This window comes from Taudactylus pleione, unplaced genomic scaffold, assembly GCF_031769625.1.
Source record: "Taudactylus pleione unplaced genomic scaffold, aTauple2 ptg000377l, whole genome shotgun sequence".
Taxonomy (NCBI): Eukaryota; Metazoa; Chordata; class Amphibia; order Anura; family Myobatrachidae; genus Taudactylus; species Taudactylus pleione.
Window position 1 is genome coordinate 38,492 of NW_028284778.1, and position 20,481 is coordinate 58,972.

General features: G+C 45.0%; 1 protein-coding gene across 2 annotated transcripts in view; it reads left to right on the forward strand.

Moving 5' to 3' along the window:
- LOC148507963 (NACHT, LRR and PYD domains-containing protein 3-like) overlaps positions 1 to 20,481 on the forward strand; it is a 39,373-nt gene that overhangs the window by 10,278 nt on the left and 8,614 nt on the right. For both annotated transcript variants that reach the window (XM_088445080.1, XM_088445081.1), the window contains one exon: positions 11,552 to 11,722. In XM_088445080.1, the coding sequence (XP_088301206.1) occupies positions 11,552 to 11,722 (171 nt within the window). The remainder of the gene's footprint in view (positions 1 to 11,551; positions 11,723 to 20,481) is intronic.

The following is a 20,481-nucleotide window of genomic DNA, read 5'->3' on the forward strand; positions in this document are numbered from 1 at the left end:
TTATTTTAGTACAGATGTGTCCTCTTGTATCTTTGCCACCACCACGGCAAATGTTGGCACACATGCCGCAAAAACGTGCCCTCTAGTGGGCACGTTCGCACCAGAAATCCATAGGTTTGCATGGTGCGAATGCTCCCGTGGCATACTGTGCCATGCGAGTGCACTGCAAATCGTATGCCGCTATGTATGCGCACGTTTGCCGCATAAGCAACAACGACGGCAAAGGACACATCTGTAGTTACTTAGTGCAGTGGTTCTCAGACTCGGTCCTCAGGACCCCACACAGTTCACGTTTTCCTGGTCTCCCAGGAGTATTTATTACTCACTGACACATTTTAAAAGATCCACAGGTGGAGGTAATTATTTCACTTGCGATTCTGTGAGGAGACCTGGAAAACATGCACTGTTTGGGGTCCTGAGGACCGCGTTTGAGAACCTGTGACTTAATGAACTCTTTTAACCGATTTGTATTTGTTACATGGCAACCGTTCTTTTGTTTTATCATAATCGTAAATTGTCCAGATCTATTTCAAGCAATATGTTACGAAAAGAAAGAAAAGTGGAGGTAACCAATCAGCTTCAACCTATCATTTTGCAGAACGTACCTGATAAATGCCACCTCGTTGCTGATTGGTTGCTATGGGCAACTTCTGTACTTTTCCACTTCCTCACTCTTTAGAAAGTTTGGCACACTTCCCCCAATATCTGCTAACCTTCTGGGGCAGTCACCTAAAGGGGAGATAATAGTTCAGACTTTGAGGTCTGTTTTACTGTTCCCACCATGAAGATTTTCGGTAAATATTTTTTGGGTAGTATGTAATATATAGGGTCAGATGAATAGAGGATTTAACTAGAAAATGAATATAAAAAAGTCACTTAAGAGCTAATGTTGGTAATACACATGATGGGCAGCGGCTGTCACACCATAAGAATATGAGGTGGGCACCTGATGATTATATGTTTTGATTGGTTAATATTAGGGGTGAGCGGCTTCGGATTTCTGAAATCCGAACCCCCCCGAGCCCCCCCGATCCGAGGCCGATCCGAGTCAGGCTCGACTTTTCCCGCCTGACTCGGATCTGAAATCGAGACAAAACGTCATCATCCCGCCTTCCGGGTCTCGCGGGTTTTGGATCCTATATAAGGTACCCGCGTCGGCGCCATTTTCTCACTCGGCTGTGGACAGTGAAGAGGGAGGGTGGGAGTTAGGGCTGGCTGGGCTGTGTAGTGTAGTGTAGTGCAGTGTAGTGTTGTGCTGTGCTGTGCTGTGCTCTTCTGTGCTGCTGTTGTCCATAAGGGCTGTGTCCACTCCTCCAAAGTCCATAGGGGCTGGCTGTGTTGTGCTGTGCTGCTGTTGTCCATAGGGGCTGTGTCCACTCCTCCAAAGTCCATAGGGGCTGGCTGTGTTGTGCTGTGCTGCTGTTGTCCATAGGGGCTGTTTCCACTCCTCCAAAGTCCATAGGGGCTGGCTGGACTGTGTTGTGCAGTCAGTTGTCCACAGGGGCTGTGTCCACTCCAAAGTCCTGTGCAGAGTCCCAGTCCTAAAGGGGTGCTGTAGTGTTGTCCAGGGGGTGCTCTGTCCATCAGGGGTACTCCCCCCAAGTGCAAAAAAAAAATTAATATTTTCTGTGTTTGTGAATTGTGTGCGCAGTAGCCGCACGTGCATCAACAAAGTAGTGCCAAGAGTGCGCCTGTGTCATAAGTAAAGGGCCGGCTGGCTTGACCGTTAAAGGGTGCTGTAACCCCCAAAGTACACTCCAAACAAAATCAAAAAATATTTTCTGTGTTTGTGAATTGTGTGCGCAGTAGCCGCACGTGCATCAACAAAGTAGTGCCAAGCGTGCGCCTGTGTCATAAGTAAAGGGCCGGCTGGCTTGACCGTTAAAGGGTGCTGTAACCCTCAAAGTACACTCCAAACAAAATAAAAAAATATTTTCTGTGTTTGTGAATTGTCCGCGCAGTAGCCGCACGTGCATCAACAAAGTAGTGCCAAGCGTGCGCCTGTGTCATAAGTAAAGGGCCGGCTGGCTTGACCGTTAAAGGGTGCTGTAACCCTCAAAGTACTCTCCAAACAAAATAAAAAAATATTTTCTGTGTTTGTGAATTGTGTGCGCAGTAGCCGCACGTGCATCAACAACATAGTGCCAAGCGTGCGCCTGTGTCATAAGTAAAGGGCCGGCTGGCTTGTCCGTTAAAGGGTGCTGTAACCCCCAAAGTACACTCCAAACAAAATAAAAAAATATTTTCTGTGTTTGTGAATTGTGTGCGCAGTAGCCGCACGTGCATCAACAAAGTAGTGCCAAGCGTGCGCCTGTGTCCCATAAATAAAGGGCCGGCTGGATTGACCGCTAAAGGGTGCTGTAACCCCCAAAGGGCACTCCAAACAAAATAAAAAAAAAAATTCTGTGTTTGTGAATTGTGTGCTCTGTGGCTGCACGTGCATCAACAAAGGAGCAGCGCCAAGCGTGCGCCTGTGTCCCATAAGTAAAGGGCCGGCTGGCTCATTTCTTAAAGGGTGGTGTAACCCACAAAGTGCACTACTCTCCAGCAAAAATAAAAAAATATTTTCTGTGTTTGTGTGCGCCTTAGCCGCACGTATATATCAATATAACATAAATGGAGGACCAAACTTTCTCCGATAAAAATAAAATAGGGAAAGATCAAGAACCACTTCCTCCTAGTGCTGTTGCTGCTGCTGGGAGTTGTTCATCATCCCAGAGAGGAAGTAGGAACACCACTACTTTTACTAAACAATTGACCCTCCAACAGTCCCTAGCGATGAGGATGAAGTACGACAGCAGTCATCCTGAAGCAAAACGTATAACTGAGGCCTTGACTGCTATATTGGTGTTAGACGTGCGTCCGGTATCCGCCATTAGTGCAGTGGGATTTAGACAATTGATGGAGGTAGTGTGTCCCCAGTTCCAAATCCTGTCTAGATTCCACCTGCATGCTCTAAGCAGCAGCGACAAGCGTGCGTCTGTCTGTTAAAGGGTGGTGACACCCTCAAAGTGTGCTTCACAAACAATAAAAATATTCTTCTTTTTTTTTCTGTCTTTGTGAAATGTGTGGGCTGTAGCCGCACCTGCATCCTTAAAGCAGCAGCGACAAGCATGCGTCTGTCTGTTAAAGGGTGGTGACACCCTCAAAGTGTGCTCCACAAACAATAAAAATATTCTTTTTTTTCTGTCTTTGTGAAATGTGTGGGCTGTAGCCGCACCTGCATCCTTAAAGCAGCAGCGACAAGCGTGCGTCTGTCTGTTAAAGGGTGGTGTAACCCTCAAAGTGCACTCCACAAACAATAAAAAAATTCTTTTTTTTTCTCTTTGTGAAATGTGTGGGCTGTAGCCGCACCTGCATCCTTAAAGCAGCAGCGACAAGCGTGCGTCTGTCTGTTAAAGGGTGATGTAACCCTCAAAGTGCGCTCCACAAACAATAAAAATATTCTTCTTTTTTTTTCTGTCTTTGTGAAATGTGTGGGCTGTAGCCGCACCTGCATCCTTAAAGCAGCAGCGACAAGCGTGCGTCTGTCTGTTAAAGGGTGGTGACACCCTCAAAGTGTGCTCCACAAACAATAAAAATATTCTTCTTTTTTCTTCTGTCTTTGTGAAATGTGTGGGCTGTAGCCGCACCTGCATCCTTAAAGTAGCAGCGACAAGCGTGCGTCTGTCTGTTAAAGGGTGGTGACACCCTCAAAGTGTGCTCCACAAACAATAAAAATATTCTTCTTTTTTTTTTGTCTTTGTGAAATGTGTGGGCTGTAGCCGCACCTGCATCCTTAAAGCAGCAGCAACAAGCGTGCGTCTGTCTGTTAAAGGGTGGTGTAACCCTCAAAGTGCGCTCCACAAACAATAAAAAAATTCTTCTTTTTTTTTCTGTCTTTGTGAATTGTGTGGGCTGTAGCCGCACTTGCATCCTCAAAGCAGCAGCGACAAGCGTGCGTCTGTCTGTTAAACGGTGGTGTAACCCTCAAAGTGCGCTCCACAAACAATAAAAAAAAATCTTCTTTTTTTTTCTGTCTTTGTGAAATGTGTGGGCTGTAGCCGCACCTGCATCCTTAAAGCAGCAGCGACAAGCGTGCGTCTGTCTGTTAAAGGATTACATCGGTGACAGCATCCAAGTAGGCATGTCAGACAGTCCGTACCTGTACTGCTAGGAAAAAGAAGCAATTTGGAGGTCCCTGTACAAACTGAATCTATTTTACCTGAGTTGCCCCCCCTCCAGTGTGTACTCCGAAAGAGTGTTTAGTGCAGCCGGGAACCTTGTCAGCGAAAGGCGTAGGAGGTTGCTTCCACAAAATGTGGAGAAGATGATGTTCATAAAATGAATTATCAACTCTTCCAGGGAGACCAGCCTCCAGAACGTACAGAGGGACCTGTGGTTGTGGATTCCAGCGGGGACGAATGAACACTCTGTGAGGATGAGGATGTACACAACACTGAAGAGGGTGAGGAATCGGTGGATGAGGAGGATGAGGACGACATCTTGCCTCCGTAGAGCCAGTTTGTGCAGGGACACATTAATTGCCAGCTTGTTTTGTGGGGGCCCAAACGAACCAATCATTTCAGCCACAGTCGTGTGGCAGACCCTGGCGCTGAAATGTTTGGTTTGTTAAAGTGTGCATGTCCTGTTTATACAGCATAAGGGTGGGTCGGAGGGCCCAAGGACAATTCCATCTTGCACCTCTTTATTTTCTTTGAATTATGTACTGTTTGGGGCCTAGTTTTTCAAACTGCCATCCTGTCTGCCACTGCAGTGTCACTCCTAGATGGACCACGTGTTTGTGCCGCCCACTCGTATCTCTTAGCATAGTCATCCAGCTACCTCGGTGCAACCTTTTGGATATAAAAACACTATTGTGAGGTGTGAGGTGTTCAGAATAGAGTGGAAATGAGTGGAAATTAAGGTTATTGAGGTTAATAATAGCATAGGAGCAGAAAAACACACAAATTCTGTGATTTTAGCTGTTTTTATGCTTTTTTTAAAAAAAATACAGATCCAAAACACAAAACCCAGAACCCAAAACACGGAAGGGTGGTTTTGGCAAAACCAATCCAGATCCAAAACACGAAGAAAGATCCAGATCCAAAACCAAAACACAAAACACGAAAAGTGGCCGGTGCACACCCCTAGTTAATATTAAGGCAAAAATGTACTGTTTATTTCCTCTATAAATAACATTTTTATAAATCTGTCTTAAGACCCCAATCCATCTGCGATGGATTGCCGCAATGCTGTTACCCGTCATCACAGGATCGCAGAAATCCAACATGTTGGATTTCACAGATACTGTTTGACAATCACGATCAAAAAATGATCGTGATTGTCAATCGGTGAAATTCAACATGTGAAATTTCAGCGATCCTGCGACTGATCACTGAACATCGATGGTCCCCGGTCGGCATTTCCGATCGGCGGATCGGCGTTTCCCATCTGCTTGCAGGATCGCGAGATCCTCGATCAGATGTATGGGGGCCTTTAGTTTTGTGCATACATACTTACTCTCCCGGGAGGCTCACTATTTTTCGGTAACCCCCCGCACCGCTGGAAGAGTAGGCAGATTTCCCGCATCCCGGCCACTTCCTAGTTAAGTGGGCAGGATGGGGAGATTTTCCGCGAAAAGTGTGAGTCTATAGGAACGAGGCAAAGCTAAATGTGGTGATTAGCTTCATTTAACCCCGCCCCCTCCGTATGGTCCAGCGAATCGTGGCGGTGTCATGTAAAGGGGCAGGGCCTAATAAAGGCTCTAGTCTGGCCCCGCCCCTGAAGATGAGAGGAGCAGGTCCTCTCCGGCAGCTCTTGGAAAACTGCCTGGCAAAGTCGGTAAGTATGGTTTTGTGATTTCTTTGATTCCTATATGAATGTAGTGTGAGCGGTGTGTCGGGCACATTGAAAATCAAGGTTAGTCCCTCTGGGCATCCCCTCTCCGCCAGTCGTAGAAATTGCCATGTATTGTGTAAATGTTATTTATGTGTTTTGGCATGTTCTTAAATGTCACTAGGTGGGCTCTTTAGGTACCGCTAGATTCTCAGTGCCAGTCAGCTGAGAACACTTTCACCAGAAAAGACACAGGTTAACTCCGGGTAATAGCAGAGACATAAGTATATTATTTTATATTACCTATAGTAACAAATGGGTGCCCTTTGTCCACTTTCCCTTTACTAGTGGGAGCGTGTGTAATGTATTGCTGCTCGGCTTCAGAATTGCACATTGGTTTAACATTGAGCGTGTGCAGGAGGAGTGTGGGTACTCTTAGTAGAGCCTTAAGTCCATTTTTGTTGGGAATGGGGCCTCCTGAGGCCTATCATCTTTCTACTGGGTGGTCAAGGTGGGGGACATGTAGTTGGTGACCTCTCATAGCGCTCACAGGGCCTGATTCAGCAAGGATCGCAACTGTGTACGTAGATTGAGCGATTGTTAGCCATTACACATATGTACAAGTCACACTGCACCTGTGCGGCGATTGTACTGTGATCACGCTTGAAGACAGGAATCCATGGCAGAGTGAGTGACTGCCCATGAGCATTTGGGGGTGGTGACGGGGGAGTGGTTGGAGAAACGCAGGCGTGCTTGCACTTTGGAACGCCGTTGCATGGGCGTGCATAAATTACCCACTGTGATTGCATACGCAGAATGAGTACTCACTACGTGCGATGAGACAGATGGGTCAGATCTGCTGTAATTCTGCTTGACGGCCCAATGTGCGTCGATAGTACTGATGTATATGCTAAGTGTGAGGTATTACGGATATAAGAAAGAAGCAGTGGGAGTCTCTATGCTGGCTGAGATGGGGCAAGCTTTAGCATATTTTCACAGATGTATTGCAGGCAAGATCGCAGTTGCCATCCTTGCTGAATCAGGCCCGCAGTCTATTATATGAAAAGCAGATTGGCTGACCTTGGTGGAGCATTCTCAAGACTCCCTGGAGTACAGTTCCTGCATGATGTGGCCGGTCATACAGAGGAATAAAAATTACTTCTCTTCTCATCAGGTATGGTCTTATACGGTTCAGAGCTGGATAAGATCATTGCTCAGTCAGCATGATGGGAACTCACCCAAGATATCCTGTGGTTTGAGCCCATCTGTTTCTCTTTAGAACCCATGGCTCAATACCACTACAAGTGTCTGAGTGGTAGGTGCAGTGATTTGTCAGATCTTCACCACAGGTCTCCCAATGGATAAGGCAAAGTGTCATGCTCTGTGTGAAGTCATTCAGTCTTTCCTTTAAGTGGGGATTGCGGTTCTACTCCAGTCTCTTTGAGCACTTAAAGTTCTGAATAGGATATTAAGACCTGTCTTGTTTCAAACGCCCAGCTCAAGATAGATTCAAGTAGGAGTCCCTGAGAACTGTCATACACAGCATAGAAAAGAATGAGTTCCATGGTATGTAGATGTCAAGGTCACGTATTTACATGACCTCATATGGTAGGGTTATCAGAACCTTCTATTTGGTCTAGGGCCAGCTCCAAGAGTGTTCACGATGATCATGGCTATGATGGTGTCTCATGTATGGTCCAGGGCAGGTGACTATACTTCCATTACTGGGTGATTTTTTTTTCAGTCATTTTACTGTCTTTGCATTAGTCCCATGTCCTAGAAATGTCACATATACTGAAATCCTGTGGTTGGATTATCAGTTACTAAAATTCAAAATGGACTCCAAGGCAATGAAAGAAATTCCTGGGGCTCAGCTGAAAACCAAAGTCTCTGCTGACTTACAAACAAATGTCTGTAATTTATGCATGAAGGTTCTGAGGAAGGTAGCCTCGACTTTCAGGGTAGTCCATTATGCACATTTTCACTCAGTTCAGGTAAAACTCCTTTTGAGGTGGAACAAGTATACCCATCATCTGTCTTCGAGTGTACATCCGTCTTTAGTTTGGTTGAGGGTGAGAACCTCACTTCAGGACAATCCTTCAACATTTGATTTGAATGTCCGCTTTTCGCGGCCACACATTAGGCTCACTTTCATGGTTTTTAGAACTTGGAGGAGTCCAGACCTCCAATCATTGTTCTGGTTCTAAGGGTGGTATTTTAAGTTTTGGTAAGTGGACATCATATCTTTTGCAAAAAAAAGAGTAAAAATCTAGTCTGACAATTATATGTTTTTGCATACCTCAATCATAAGGGGGGCACCATGAGTCCTCTGGCCATAAGAGACTCCTGACAGATTATGTCCAATGTTCATTTCAGGCATAGACAATGTAGAAGCGGATTTTCTCAGTTGACAATACATTTTTTCTGGGGAATTGTCCCTTCATCCAGAAATCTTTCTTTAGCTGGGAGATAGGGTAGTTTCCACCAGGTGTTGACAAGATAATGTCTTGGTTGAAAACCAAGATGCAGAACTAGGAAGCCAAAGACTTCTTTAGTAGATGCCATGTCGGTGCCATGGGACGTTTGTCTCATTTATTGTTTTTATTGACTTTCTCAACACAGAGAAGGGTCCATACTGGTAACTTCTCCCAAGGACAAACCTGCTTTAATAAGGCCCTTTTCTTCAGCTGAGTTTCCAAGGGCTGACTTTAAAGGCTTGAATGTGGAAGCCATTATACTTAGAGCAAATGGTTAGTTTTAGGTGAATCAAACTATGCTAAAAGTGGGGAAAAAGGGTTAAGGCAGAAATTACCATAGCATATGGAAGACCTACATCTCCTGGTGTGATAGACAGAGGTTTCGTGTGTTGCCTTTAGGTTGTCGAAGATCCTATTGTTTTAACAGAAGGATCGACAGTAAAACTTAGTTTCTTGAAGGTTCAGGCTTTGCCTTTTTCAGTTTTCTTTACGAGACAAAAATCTGTTACCAAAATTCTACATGTTTTTACATGGATTATTGCATGTACAGTACAACCTCCATTTGAGCCTCCTTTAGCTCTATGGTATCTTAATCTGGTGCTGTATAGCATCCTTCTTTGTAGATGATGGATTCGTGGAATTAAAGTTTCTCACCTGTAACACTGGTTTTTCATTTTGGCTACTTCATCTGCTAGGAGCGTTTAAGAGCTGGACACTCTATCTTGCAGCTCTACCTTCATTACAGCCAAAGACAATCTCCCGGTATCACATTTATCAGGATATGGTGTATTTGACTTTGGGACGTCATAGGTCTGTAGAAGAAGAGGGGCTGTCTCTGTTCCTTGATGTGGTTAGGCCTTTGCAGACTTCTGTTTAGAGGACAAGTGATGTCTGCAAGCCAGATGATCTCTTGATTCTCTATGGTGCACAGAAAAGGGTTTGTCCAGCTTCAAAGGAATCCATTGTTACGTGGATTACTTTGGCAATCTCAAGGCATGTGCTACCAGCTCGGCACTTGGCCATCTCTTTATGCACTCACTGAATCTTACAGTTGCAGGCACTGCAAAAAATCAAAAAGAAAAAGCTAGGTGCTGGTGCCCAAAACTGGAAACCGTATGAGGTAGAAATAATATATTTATTAAATACATAACAACAAAATAAACACAAATAAAATATATACGTAAATAAAAATAATAAATGAAGAAAACGCCCGAGAGTAATAGTCACTTAAAATAGCTGATCAGACAATTAGTACATATAGAGATTCTCTAATATTATCACTAGCAGTATAGGATAACATAATAAAACAGAGTATCAGTAAAATAGTAACAATCTAAAATGTATCCAGCACTAGAGACAAAGTTAATGTATACATAGTCCCAGGAAAGTGTAGTGTTGGGGTTCCAGGCAAAAGGTCGAAAATGATTTGGTATACAATTCAGGAACGTGGACAGGTTCAAAAGGTCAACACATTTTTTTGTTATTTTTAGGGTTAGAGTTAAGCACTTATCGAAGGGTGAGGGTTAGGCACTTGGAGGGCTGTTTAGGGTTAGTCACCAAAGGGAGGGTTAAGGTGAAGATTAAGGTTACAAAAAAAGTGTCGACCATTTATGTGTCGACCATTTTCATGTTGACCTTTTGAACATGTCGACCTTCTGTATTGTCTAACATTTTTCATGTTGACATTTTTTCATGTCAACCTTTTGTATCACACCCATAGTGTTGTACCTTCCACAACTAATGCAAAGTTCATCAGGGGAATAGCAATATGAAATGAACTCCTAGAGCCTGGTATTCATTCGTAGACCAATAATTAGCAGCTCACCACTCCTTACATTCGTCATCTGGTTTACCACAGTCTGTAAATTTAAATGGAACAAGCTCAATATGGGAGCAGGAATGTTTCTTCCAAGTCACTGTCATATTCAGCAAATGTCTTTTTAAAATAGCTGCTATACCTGCGTGGAGCTATCGGCCGGCAGCTGTAAGACCCTGAAGGGGGCAATTATGCTTCATTGCACAGACCCTGCTTAAAATCTTTGCAATGGCTGGAAGGGCAGCTGGATTCGATCGGGCTGTCTTGCTCATGCAGTGGCAGACTCACACCTCTTGTGTCACTAGCTACAGTGCATAGATGGGTTCAGCTCCAAAACGCTGCTACACCTGTGTCCTGGACGTGTTTCGCTGTCACAGTGGGACAACCTTTTCAAAAGGCGGGTATCGAAAAATCCAATGGAGCCAATGAAATGTACACTGATAGATAATATATATCCAATGGGTACATCTCTCAGCTGCTGCTTTATTGGGATTCTGGGAAGTCTTAAATAAACAACACAATCTAAATCGGGGAAAAAAGTGGCACTTAAGAGAATATATATAATAATCATTTGATAGTTTTATTTATCAAATAGTTTTGCTATTCCCAAAACAAATTCATGAGGTAAGTGATGATCACAGCAATGAGTCACTCAAACATTTATACAATGTAATTAATGAAAGCAGACATTCATATAAGGCCACCAGCCAGCTACTCCCGATCACGCTTACACTCTACTGTGCTATAAGACTGACATAGAGCGCCCAACTCCAATCATGTAACCCCTCTTACTTACCTCTAACATCGAGAAAGGGACAATTGGGGAATGATAAGCACCAGTTCTGCACAAGCTGCACCCAGATGGGTGTCATGGCACCCATTCTATAATTAAGCAATGGTTTGGTTGGCATTGGGCATGTAAGGATAATATGGTAGAGGTTTGATTGGCATGTAAGCAATTGGCATGTTGGGATCATGTAGGGAGGTGTGTGGCATGCAGGGTTTTTTTGTGGTCTACATGTGGAATTTATGTGCAATTTGTGGGATATGGGGGCTCTCTGGGCAAACAGGGTGGTTTTCGGGGCAGACAACTTTGTGGCAGTTTTTTCCCTATTGAAATTAAAGGTAGTTCGTGGCCCGTTCGAAGATTGGAGGGCTGAAAATGCCCTTGAATTGTATCTGGTTACCCACGACTGTTCTGAGGAAACACAAATCATCTACACCCGGGGTATTCAACATGCGGAATCCCCATATCTACACATTCACCGCCTCACATGTACATTCAGCAATTCATTAACAACATTATCAATGACTACACCTACATTCCAATAACTGATATATACACCAATATTGTATCTGCTTTACACAGATTTATTCTGTCACTTATGACTTTCAGAAATGATAAGGATGTTTCTAATATGGATCCCTCATCTTCCATCAGGTTACAGGACTGTAATCTGACCTCCTCCTGCTGTGACGATCTCCGCTCCGCACTTACTAAGATCCACACATTGATGACGCTGGACTTGTCTGAAAATTATCTGCAGGATTCTGGAGTAAAACGTCTGTGTGATGGACTCAGACATCCGGGCTGTACCCTGCAGGATCTGAGGTGAGGATTACACTATACATTATATAATGATCTGCAGGACTGTGATGTAATACCTCTGTGTGAGGGACTCAGACATCCGGGCTGTACCCTGCAGGATCTGAGGTGAGGATTACACTATACATTATATAATGATCTGCAGGACTGTGATGTAATACCTCTGTGTGAGGGACTCAGACATCCGGGCTGTACCCTGCAGGAGCTGAGGTGAGGATTACACTATACATTATATAATGATCTGCAGGACTGTGATGTAATACCTCTGTGTGAGGGACTCAGACATCCGGGCTGTACCCTGCAGGAGCTGAGGTGAGGATTACACTATACATTATATAATAATCTGTAGGACTGTGGTGTAATACCTCTGTGTGAGGGACTCAGACATCCGGGCTGTACCCTGCAGGAGCTGAGGTGAGGATTACACTATACATTATATAATAATCTGCAGGACTGTGGTGTAATACCTCTGTGTGAGGGACAGACATCCGGGCTGTACCCTGCAGGAGCTGAGGTGAGGATTATACTATACATTATATAATAATCTGCAGGACTGTGGTGTAATACCTCTGTGTGAGGGACAGACATCCGGGCTGTACCCTGCAGGAGCTGAGGTGAGGATTATACTATACATTATATAATAATATGCAGGACTGTGATGTAATACCTCTGTGTGAGGGACTCAGACATCCGGGCTGTACCCTGCAGGAGCTGAGGTGAGGATTACACTATACATTATATAATAATCTGTAGGACTGTGGTGTAATACCTCTGTGTGAGGGACTCAGATATCCGGGCTGTACCCTGCAGGAGCTGAGGTGAGGATTACACTATACATTATATAATAATCTGTAGGACTGTGGTGTAATACCTCTGTGTGAGGGACTCAGATATCCGGGCTGTACCCTGCAGGAGCTGAGGTGAGGATTACACTATACATTATATAATAATATGCAGGACTGTGATGTAATACCTCTGTGTGAGGGACTCAGATATCCGGGCTGTACCCTGCAGGGGCTGAGGTGAGGATTATACTATACATTATATAATGATCTGCAGGACTGTGATGTAATACCTCTGTGTGAGGGACTCAGACATCCGGGCTGTACCCTGCAGGAGCTGAGGTGAGGATTACACTATACATTATATAATAATATGCAGGACTGTGGTGTAATACCTCTGTGTGAGGGACTCAGACATCCGGGCTGTACCCTGCAGGAGCTGAGGTGAGGATTATACTATACATTATATAATAATCTGCAGGACTGTGATATAATACCTCTGTGTGAGGGACTCAGACATCCGGGCTGTACCCTGCAGGAGCTGAGGTGAGGATTATACTATACATTCTATAATAATCTGCAGGACTGTGATGTAATAGCTCTGTGTGAGGGACTCAGATATCCGGGCTGTACCCTGCATGAGCTGAGGTGAGGATTATACTATACATTATATAATAATCTGCAGGACTGTGGTGTAATACCTCTGTGTGAGGGTCTCAGACATCCGGGCTGTACCCTGCAGGAGCTGAGGTGAGGATTACACTATACATTATATAATAATCTGCAGGACTGTGGTGTAAAACCTCTGTGTGAGGGACTCAGACATCCGGGCTGTACCCTGCAGGAGCTGAGGTGAGGATTACACTATACATTATATAATAATCTGCAGGACTGTGGTGTAATACCTCTGTGTGAGGGACTCAGACATCCGGGCTGTACCCTGCAGGAGCTGAGGTGAGGATTACACTATACATTATATAATAATCTGCAGGACTGTGATGTAATACCTCTGTGTGAGGGTCTCAGACATCCGGGCTGTACCCTGCAGGAGCTGAGGTGAGGATTACACTATACATTATATAATAATCTGCAGGACTGTGGTGTAATACCTCTGTGTGAGGGACTCAGACATCCGGGCTGTACCCTGCAGGAGCTGAGGTGAGGATTACACTATACATTATATAATAATCTGCAGGACTGTGGTGTAATACCTCTGTGTGAGGGACTCAGACATCCGGGCTGTACACTGCAGGAGCTGAGGTGAGGATTATACTATACATTATATAATAATCTGCAGGACTGTGGTGTAATACCTCTGTGTGAGGGACAGACATCCGGGCTGTACCCTGCAGCAGTTGAGGTGAGGATTATACTATACATTATATAATAATCTGCAGGACTGTGGTGTAATACCTCTGTGTGAGGGACAGACATCCGGGCTGTACCCTGCAGGAGCTGAGGTGAGGATTACACTATACATTATATAATAATCTGCAGGACTGTGGTGTAATACTTCTGTGTGAGGGACTCAGACATCCGGGCTGTACCCTGCAGGATCTGAGGTGAGGATTACACTATACATTATATAATAATCTGCAGGACTGTGATGTAATACCTCTGTGTGAGGGACTCAGACATCCGGGCTGTACCCTGCAGGAGCTGAGGTGAGGATTATACTATACATTATATAATAATATGCAGGACTGTGATATAATACCTCTGTGTGAGGGACTCAGACATCCAGGCTGTACCCTGCAGGAGCTGAGGTGAGGATTACACTATACATTATATAATAATCTGCAGGACTGTGGTGTAATACCTCTGTGTGAGGGACTCAGACATCCAGGCTGTACCCTACAGGAGCTGAGGTGAGGATTACACTATACATTATATAATAATCTGCAGGACTGTGGTGTAATACCTCTGTGTGAGGGACTCAGACATCCGGGCTGTACCCTGCAGGAGCTGAGGTGAGGATTATACTATACATTATATAATAATATGCAGGACTGTGGTGTAATACCTCTGTGTGAGGGACTCAGACATCCGGGCTGTACCCTGCAGGAGCTGAGGTGAGGTTTACACTATACATTATATAATAATCTGCAGGACTGTGATATAATACCTCTGTGTGAGGGACTCAGACATCCGGGCTGTACCCTGCAGGGGCTGAGGTGAGGATTATACTATACATTATATAATAATATGCAGGACTGTGGTGTAATACCTCTTTGTGAGGGACTCAGACATCCGGGCTGTACCCTGCAGGAGCTGAGGTGAGGATTACACTATACATTATATAATAATCTGCAGGACTGTGGTGTGATACTTCTGTGTGAGGGTCTCAGATATCCGGGCTGTACCCTGCAGGAGCTGAGGTGAGGATTATACTATACATTATATAATAATCTGCAGGACTGTGATGTAATACCTCTGTGTGAGGGACTCAGATATCCGGGCTGTACCCTGCAGGAGCTGAGGTGAGGGTTATACTATACATTATATAATAATATGCAGGACTGTGGTGTAATACCTCTGTGTGAGGGAATCAGACATCCGGGCTGTACCCTGCAGGATCTGAGGTGAGGATTACACTATACATTATATAATAATCTGCAGGACTGTGGTGTAATACCTCTGTGTGAGGGACTCAGACATCCGGGCTGTATCCTGCAGGATCTGAGGTGAGGATTATACTATACATTATATAATAATCTGCAGGACTGTGGTGTAATACCTCTGTGTGAGGGACTCAGACATCCGGGCTGTACCCTGCAGGATCTGAGGTGAGGATTATACTATACATTATATAATAATCTGCAGGACTGTGGTGTAATACCTCTGTGTGGGGGACTCAGACATCGGGGCTGTACCCTGCAGGAGCTGAGGTGAGGATTATACTATACATTATATAATAATCTGCAGGACTGTGATGTAATACCTCTGTGTGAGGGACAGACATCCGGGCTGTACCCTGCAGGAGCTGAGGTGAGGATTACACTATACATTATATAATAATCTGCAGGACTGTGGTGTAATACCTCTGTGTGAGGGACTCAGATATCCGGGCTGTACCCTGCAGGAGCTGAGGTGAGGGTTATGCTATACATTATATAATAATATGCAGGACTGTGGTGTAATACCTCTGTGTGAGGGACTCAGATATCCGGGCTGTACCCTGCAGGAGCTGAGGTGAGGATTATACTATACATTATATAATAATCTGCAGGACTGTGGTGTAATACCTCTGTGTGAGGGACTCAGACATCCGGGCTGTACCCTGCAGGAGCTGAGGTGAGGATTATACTATACATTATACAATAATCTGCAGGACTGTGGTGTAATACCTCTGTGTGAGGGACTTAGACATCCGGGCTGTACCCTGCAGGAGCTGAGGTGAGGATTATACTATACATTATATAATAATCTGCAGGACTGTGATGTAATACCTCTGTGTGAGGGACAGACATCCGGGCTGTACCCTGCAGGAGCTGAGGTGAGGATTATACTATACATTATATAATAATCTGCAGGACTGTGGTGTAATACCTCTGTGTGAGGGACTCAGATATCCGGGCTGTACCCTGCAAGAGCTGAGGTGAGGATTACACTATACATTATATAATAATCTGCAGGACTGTGGTGTAATACCTCTGTGTGGGGGACTCTTACTTCCATCCTGTACCCAGCAAGAACTTTGATGAGGACACCTAGTGGTCACTTTAATTAGATACAAGTCTCCTTGCGGCACTTATAAGAGCATCTATATACAGCATTTACAGTACCTCTGGACTAATTGATATTTGTTTGCAGCCCCATAGGGCTGTGTAGAAAAGTGCATGGGTGAGATTGGACCTCGAGGGCGTGGGCTCCGGTGCCGTTGGCTGCGTTTCCATGCCATTACAATGCAACTCTCACCCCTTGTGGCTAATTGAATTGACCCCTTAGTATTTATATAACTGTCCTGTCAGTGCAAGAGAGAGACCACAGTAAAACTAGATACTATTATTTCCTTTTATGTCATCAGACTATGGGGGATAAGATTTCAAACTTTGGAGAGAAATAAAGCTCTAACCAATCAGCTTCTACCATTTTACAGGCTGTGTCTAAAAAAACAAACACAGTTAGGAGCTGATTGGTTGGTACTTTATCTACAGTGTCACTCTGTTATTTTTACTAAAATGTGATGTACAGACCATGGCAGAGGCTGTCACGTTATATGGTGATACTATGGGTGGGGGAAATAAGATTTGGGGCCTGATTTAGAGGTTGATGCTGCTGCGTCCTCTCTTGCATCTGTTGCCAAAGTTGCGGCTGCAGCAATATCCAAATGCCAGTATCAGCCTTTCCCCTGGTTTAGTACCCTGCGTTCAAATGAGCAAGCACTGAGACGCCCTCCTTCTTTGCCTTTGCACGCGGTAACACTGCCGGTGATTCTTGACACTCCACCATCGGTGCACCATTGACAATATGGCAGCTGCAATTTCTCCTTAGTAACAGGATCTTTGTGGCTGCAGATCTGCATCTGAGTGCACAGCAGGTTGCATAGACATGCCCGCGACCCTTCTATAGCATGCCAATGTGACAGTCCTATTACTTCTTCCTCCACTAGGGGGCACGGGGACAACTCTGGGATATAGCCTGGAGAGGAGAGTCTGGGCACCAAACGGTTAAAGCAATTTAACCACAAGCCCAGGCTCCTCTCCTCTATACCCCGCTTCCAGGCACTGGGAGCGGGCACCAGTCAGTTTGGTGCCGGCAGGAGCTGGGCACCAGTTATTAGGGGGGCTACTTTAGTTGGTCCTCTGTTTTTATTTATTTAATTTCTTTATGTAACTTGGTTTATTCTGAGTAGGCAGCAGAAGGCGTCCTATAGGGCGCCCCCACTGCCGCTCCAGCGCCGGTGGCCGCAGCACTGATGACTGGGTCATCGACTTTGGCCACGGACTCTCACACTGCAAGAGACCTCCGACAGTGCTGGTATTGAAAGGCACTCGGTGGTCCCGCGCTTTACCACTTGGACCACCAGGGAAGCTTTAGGTAAAAGCGGCTGCTTGAAATAGTGGTGACATGTCCCTGGGGTGCCAGCACTTCCCTGTTAGCCCCTCCCCCAAGCCTGAGACATGCTTTCCCTCCGTGGCAATAAGCCACAGGCTGATGCTCCTTTCTCTCCTCCCCTACCAGAACACTGGGCGGCCATTTTAGTTCATTGCCTGCCTCAGCATTGGAGAGAGAAGTACAGGGCTCCTGTCTCCTCTCATTCCTGCTCCCAACAGCTGCGCTAGTATCTTGCTCCTTCCTGCTTTTTTAGGCTGATTTGTTGAGCTATTGCCCACTTTCTGCATCGAGTGGTCTACGTGTATGGTGTATGTAAGTGTATTTTCATCGTGCCGCTGGGGCTGGTCGCTGAGGTCAGTACAGATTGATTATACTGGCAGATCTGCTGCCTTTAAATTTCATATATTCTGTATTATATACTACCACTACTAAAGACCCATGTTTTCTTACACCTTACTAGCTGTTTGAAGTGTAGTGTTTTCTGCGACTTACAACATGTCCAGAAATAAAGCTACTAAGGCGGTGGGCGCTGCAGCAATGCGCACGTGTAAATAGTGTCTGACTGTCATTTCTCCTCAGGATCCAGAGCATGTTGGCCTGTATGTCACCTGCTTTAGGGCACTGCAGCAGGTGATTTCACCTATGGCTTCTAGTCAAGAACCAGCTTTGGCATCTAGTCTGACACAGGTAATATCACAATTTGTAGACCGTATGTCAGTAACTATGCCACCTTTCCCTGTCACTGTGCCACAGCTTCCCATGGCGGAGCCTCCCTGGATGCAAACTTTTGCCCAGTCTGTCCAGGGGCTAGCTCAGGTGTCCACGTCCTTCCAGCAAATACTTAATAGAGATAGGGCTCCTAGGCGTAGACCTGCTCCATGTGAAAGTTCCAATCCGTTATCTGGCAGGGGTTCATATTGAGGAGTTTCCTCCTATGGAGGAAATGATGTCCCCTGTAGACGTAGCTCTTAGTTACATCTATTCCGCTAGTGGAGGAATCGGAGCAGCATTCTAGGTCTAAGTCACCTTCTTTAAAAGGCAGAAAAAGTCTGTGGCCGAATTTCCGTCTACTGCACAGCTTGAAGATCTCCTGGCAGAAGCATGGACACACTCTAGTAGACGCTTTCAGGATTCCAAGCGTATTGCTACCTTTTACCCTCTCCCATATGCGAATAAGGTGGATGCCCACATTACCTGTCTTATTATGTCATCCCTCCTGCCTATACCAAATATGGCATCTCTCAAAGATCCTACAGATAGGAAGTTGGAAAATTTCTTGAAGACTATTTATGTGAATGCAGGAGTTGTGGCTTATCCAGCCCTGGCATCTGCTTGGGTAGCTAAAGCTGTGGGCCGCTGGGCGGACTCTTTGGAAGACGGTCTTACCTCGGGTGCTCATAGGAGTGACTTAGTTACTATGGTCGCACAAGTTAGGGAAGCAGCTTCTTATCCTTCTGAAGCAGCTTTAGATTCTGGGATTTTAACCTACTAAGATTTCTGCTTCTGCAGTTGCTGCCAGAAGAGCTCTTTGGCTGCGCACCTGGATAGTGGACACAGAATCTAAGAAAGCTCTGGAAGCTTTTCCTTTTTTGAGTGACGTCTTATTTGGTCCTGAATTAGACAAAATTGTGAATACATTGGCAGCCTCAAAATCAGCTTTTTTGCCATCTGTTGCCACTACAAGACCCAGGACTTCAGTATCTCGTTCCTTATGCCCGCAGGGTAAGGCCAGAGGTCAACCATTTCCAATAACACAGGGTTCTGCTTCCAAAAGCTCCAAGCCTAGAGGTAAGCAGCCATGGTCCACCAGATGTCCAGCTGCCAAACCAGCTGACAAGCCTGCCACACGATGGGATGGGCTTCCTCTCGTGGGACCTTTTTTTCTTTTTCCAGGTGCTTATTAACTGATAGCCCTGGGTGTGGTCCTGTCTCTTTAAGGCAGGACCCAGTTTCATGTTTAAAATGTATGCAAGCTTGGGCCCAAGATGGCAGATCAAGTTCATTTATCTGAGAATCAGTGTAGGGACTGGCTAGATGGGAATGACCGTGAAGCGGTGGCCAGCTTAACAAATGATAGCAATATTTTGGAACCAACATTCCCTATGTTCAAAGGAGTTGCAGTTTGAAAAGCATGTGAGTGCCGAGTTTGTATGATATTTTTTATGTAGATGGTATGGTCACATACCAAGGGCACCCCAGATGGTTGAGTGCCGTGGATTGAGCCTGTCGTTTATATATACAGTATATATATATATATATATACATACATATACAGTGCATCCGGAAAGTATTCACAGCGCGTCACTTTTTCCACATTTTGTTATGTTACAGCCTTATTCCAAAATGGAATAAATTCATTTTTGTCCTCAAAATTCTACATACAATACCCCATAATGACAACGTGTAAAAAGTTTTTTTGAGATTTTTGCAAGTTTAATTAAAAAAACAACTAAGAAATCACATGTACATAAGTATTCACAACCTTTGTTCAATACTTTGTTTTTGCACCTTTGGCAGCAATTACAGCCTCAAGTATTTTTGAATATGATGCCACAAGCTTGGCACGCCTATCTTTGGGCAGTTTTGCCCATTCCTCTTTGCAGCACCTCTCAATTTCCATCAGTTTGGATGGGAGGCGTCGGTGCACAGGCATTTTCAGATCTCTCCAGAGATATTCAATAAAGTTCAAGTCTGGGCTCTAACTGGGCCACTCAAGGACATTCACAGAGTTGTCCTGAAGCCACTCCTTTGATATCTTGGCTGTGTGCTTAGGGTTATAATCCTGCTTAAAGATGAACCAGTCTAATGTCAAGAGCGCTCTGGAGCAGGTTTTCATCGAGGATGTCTCCGTACATGGCTGCATTCATCTTTCCATCTATCATGACTAATCTCCCAGTTCCTGCCGATGAAAAACATCCCCACAGC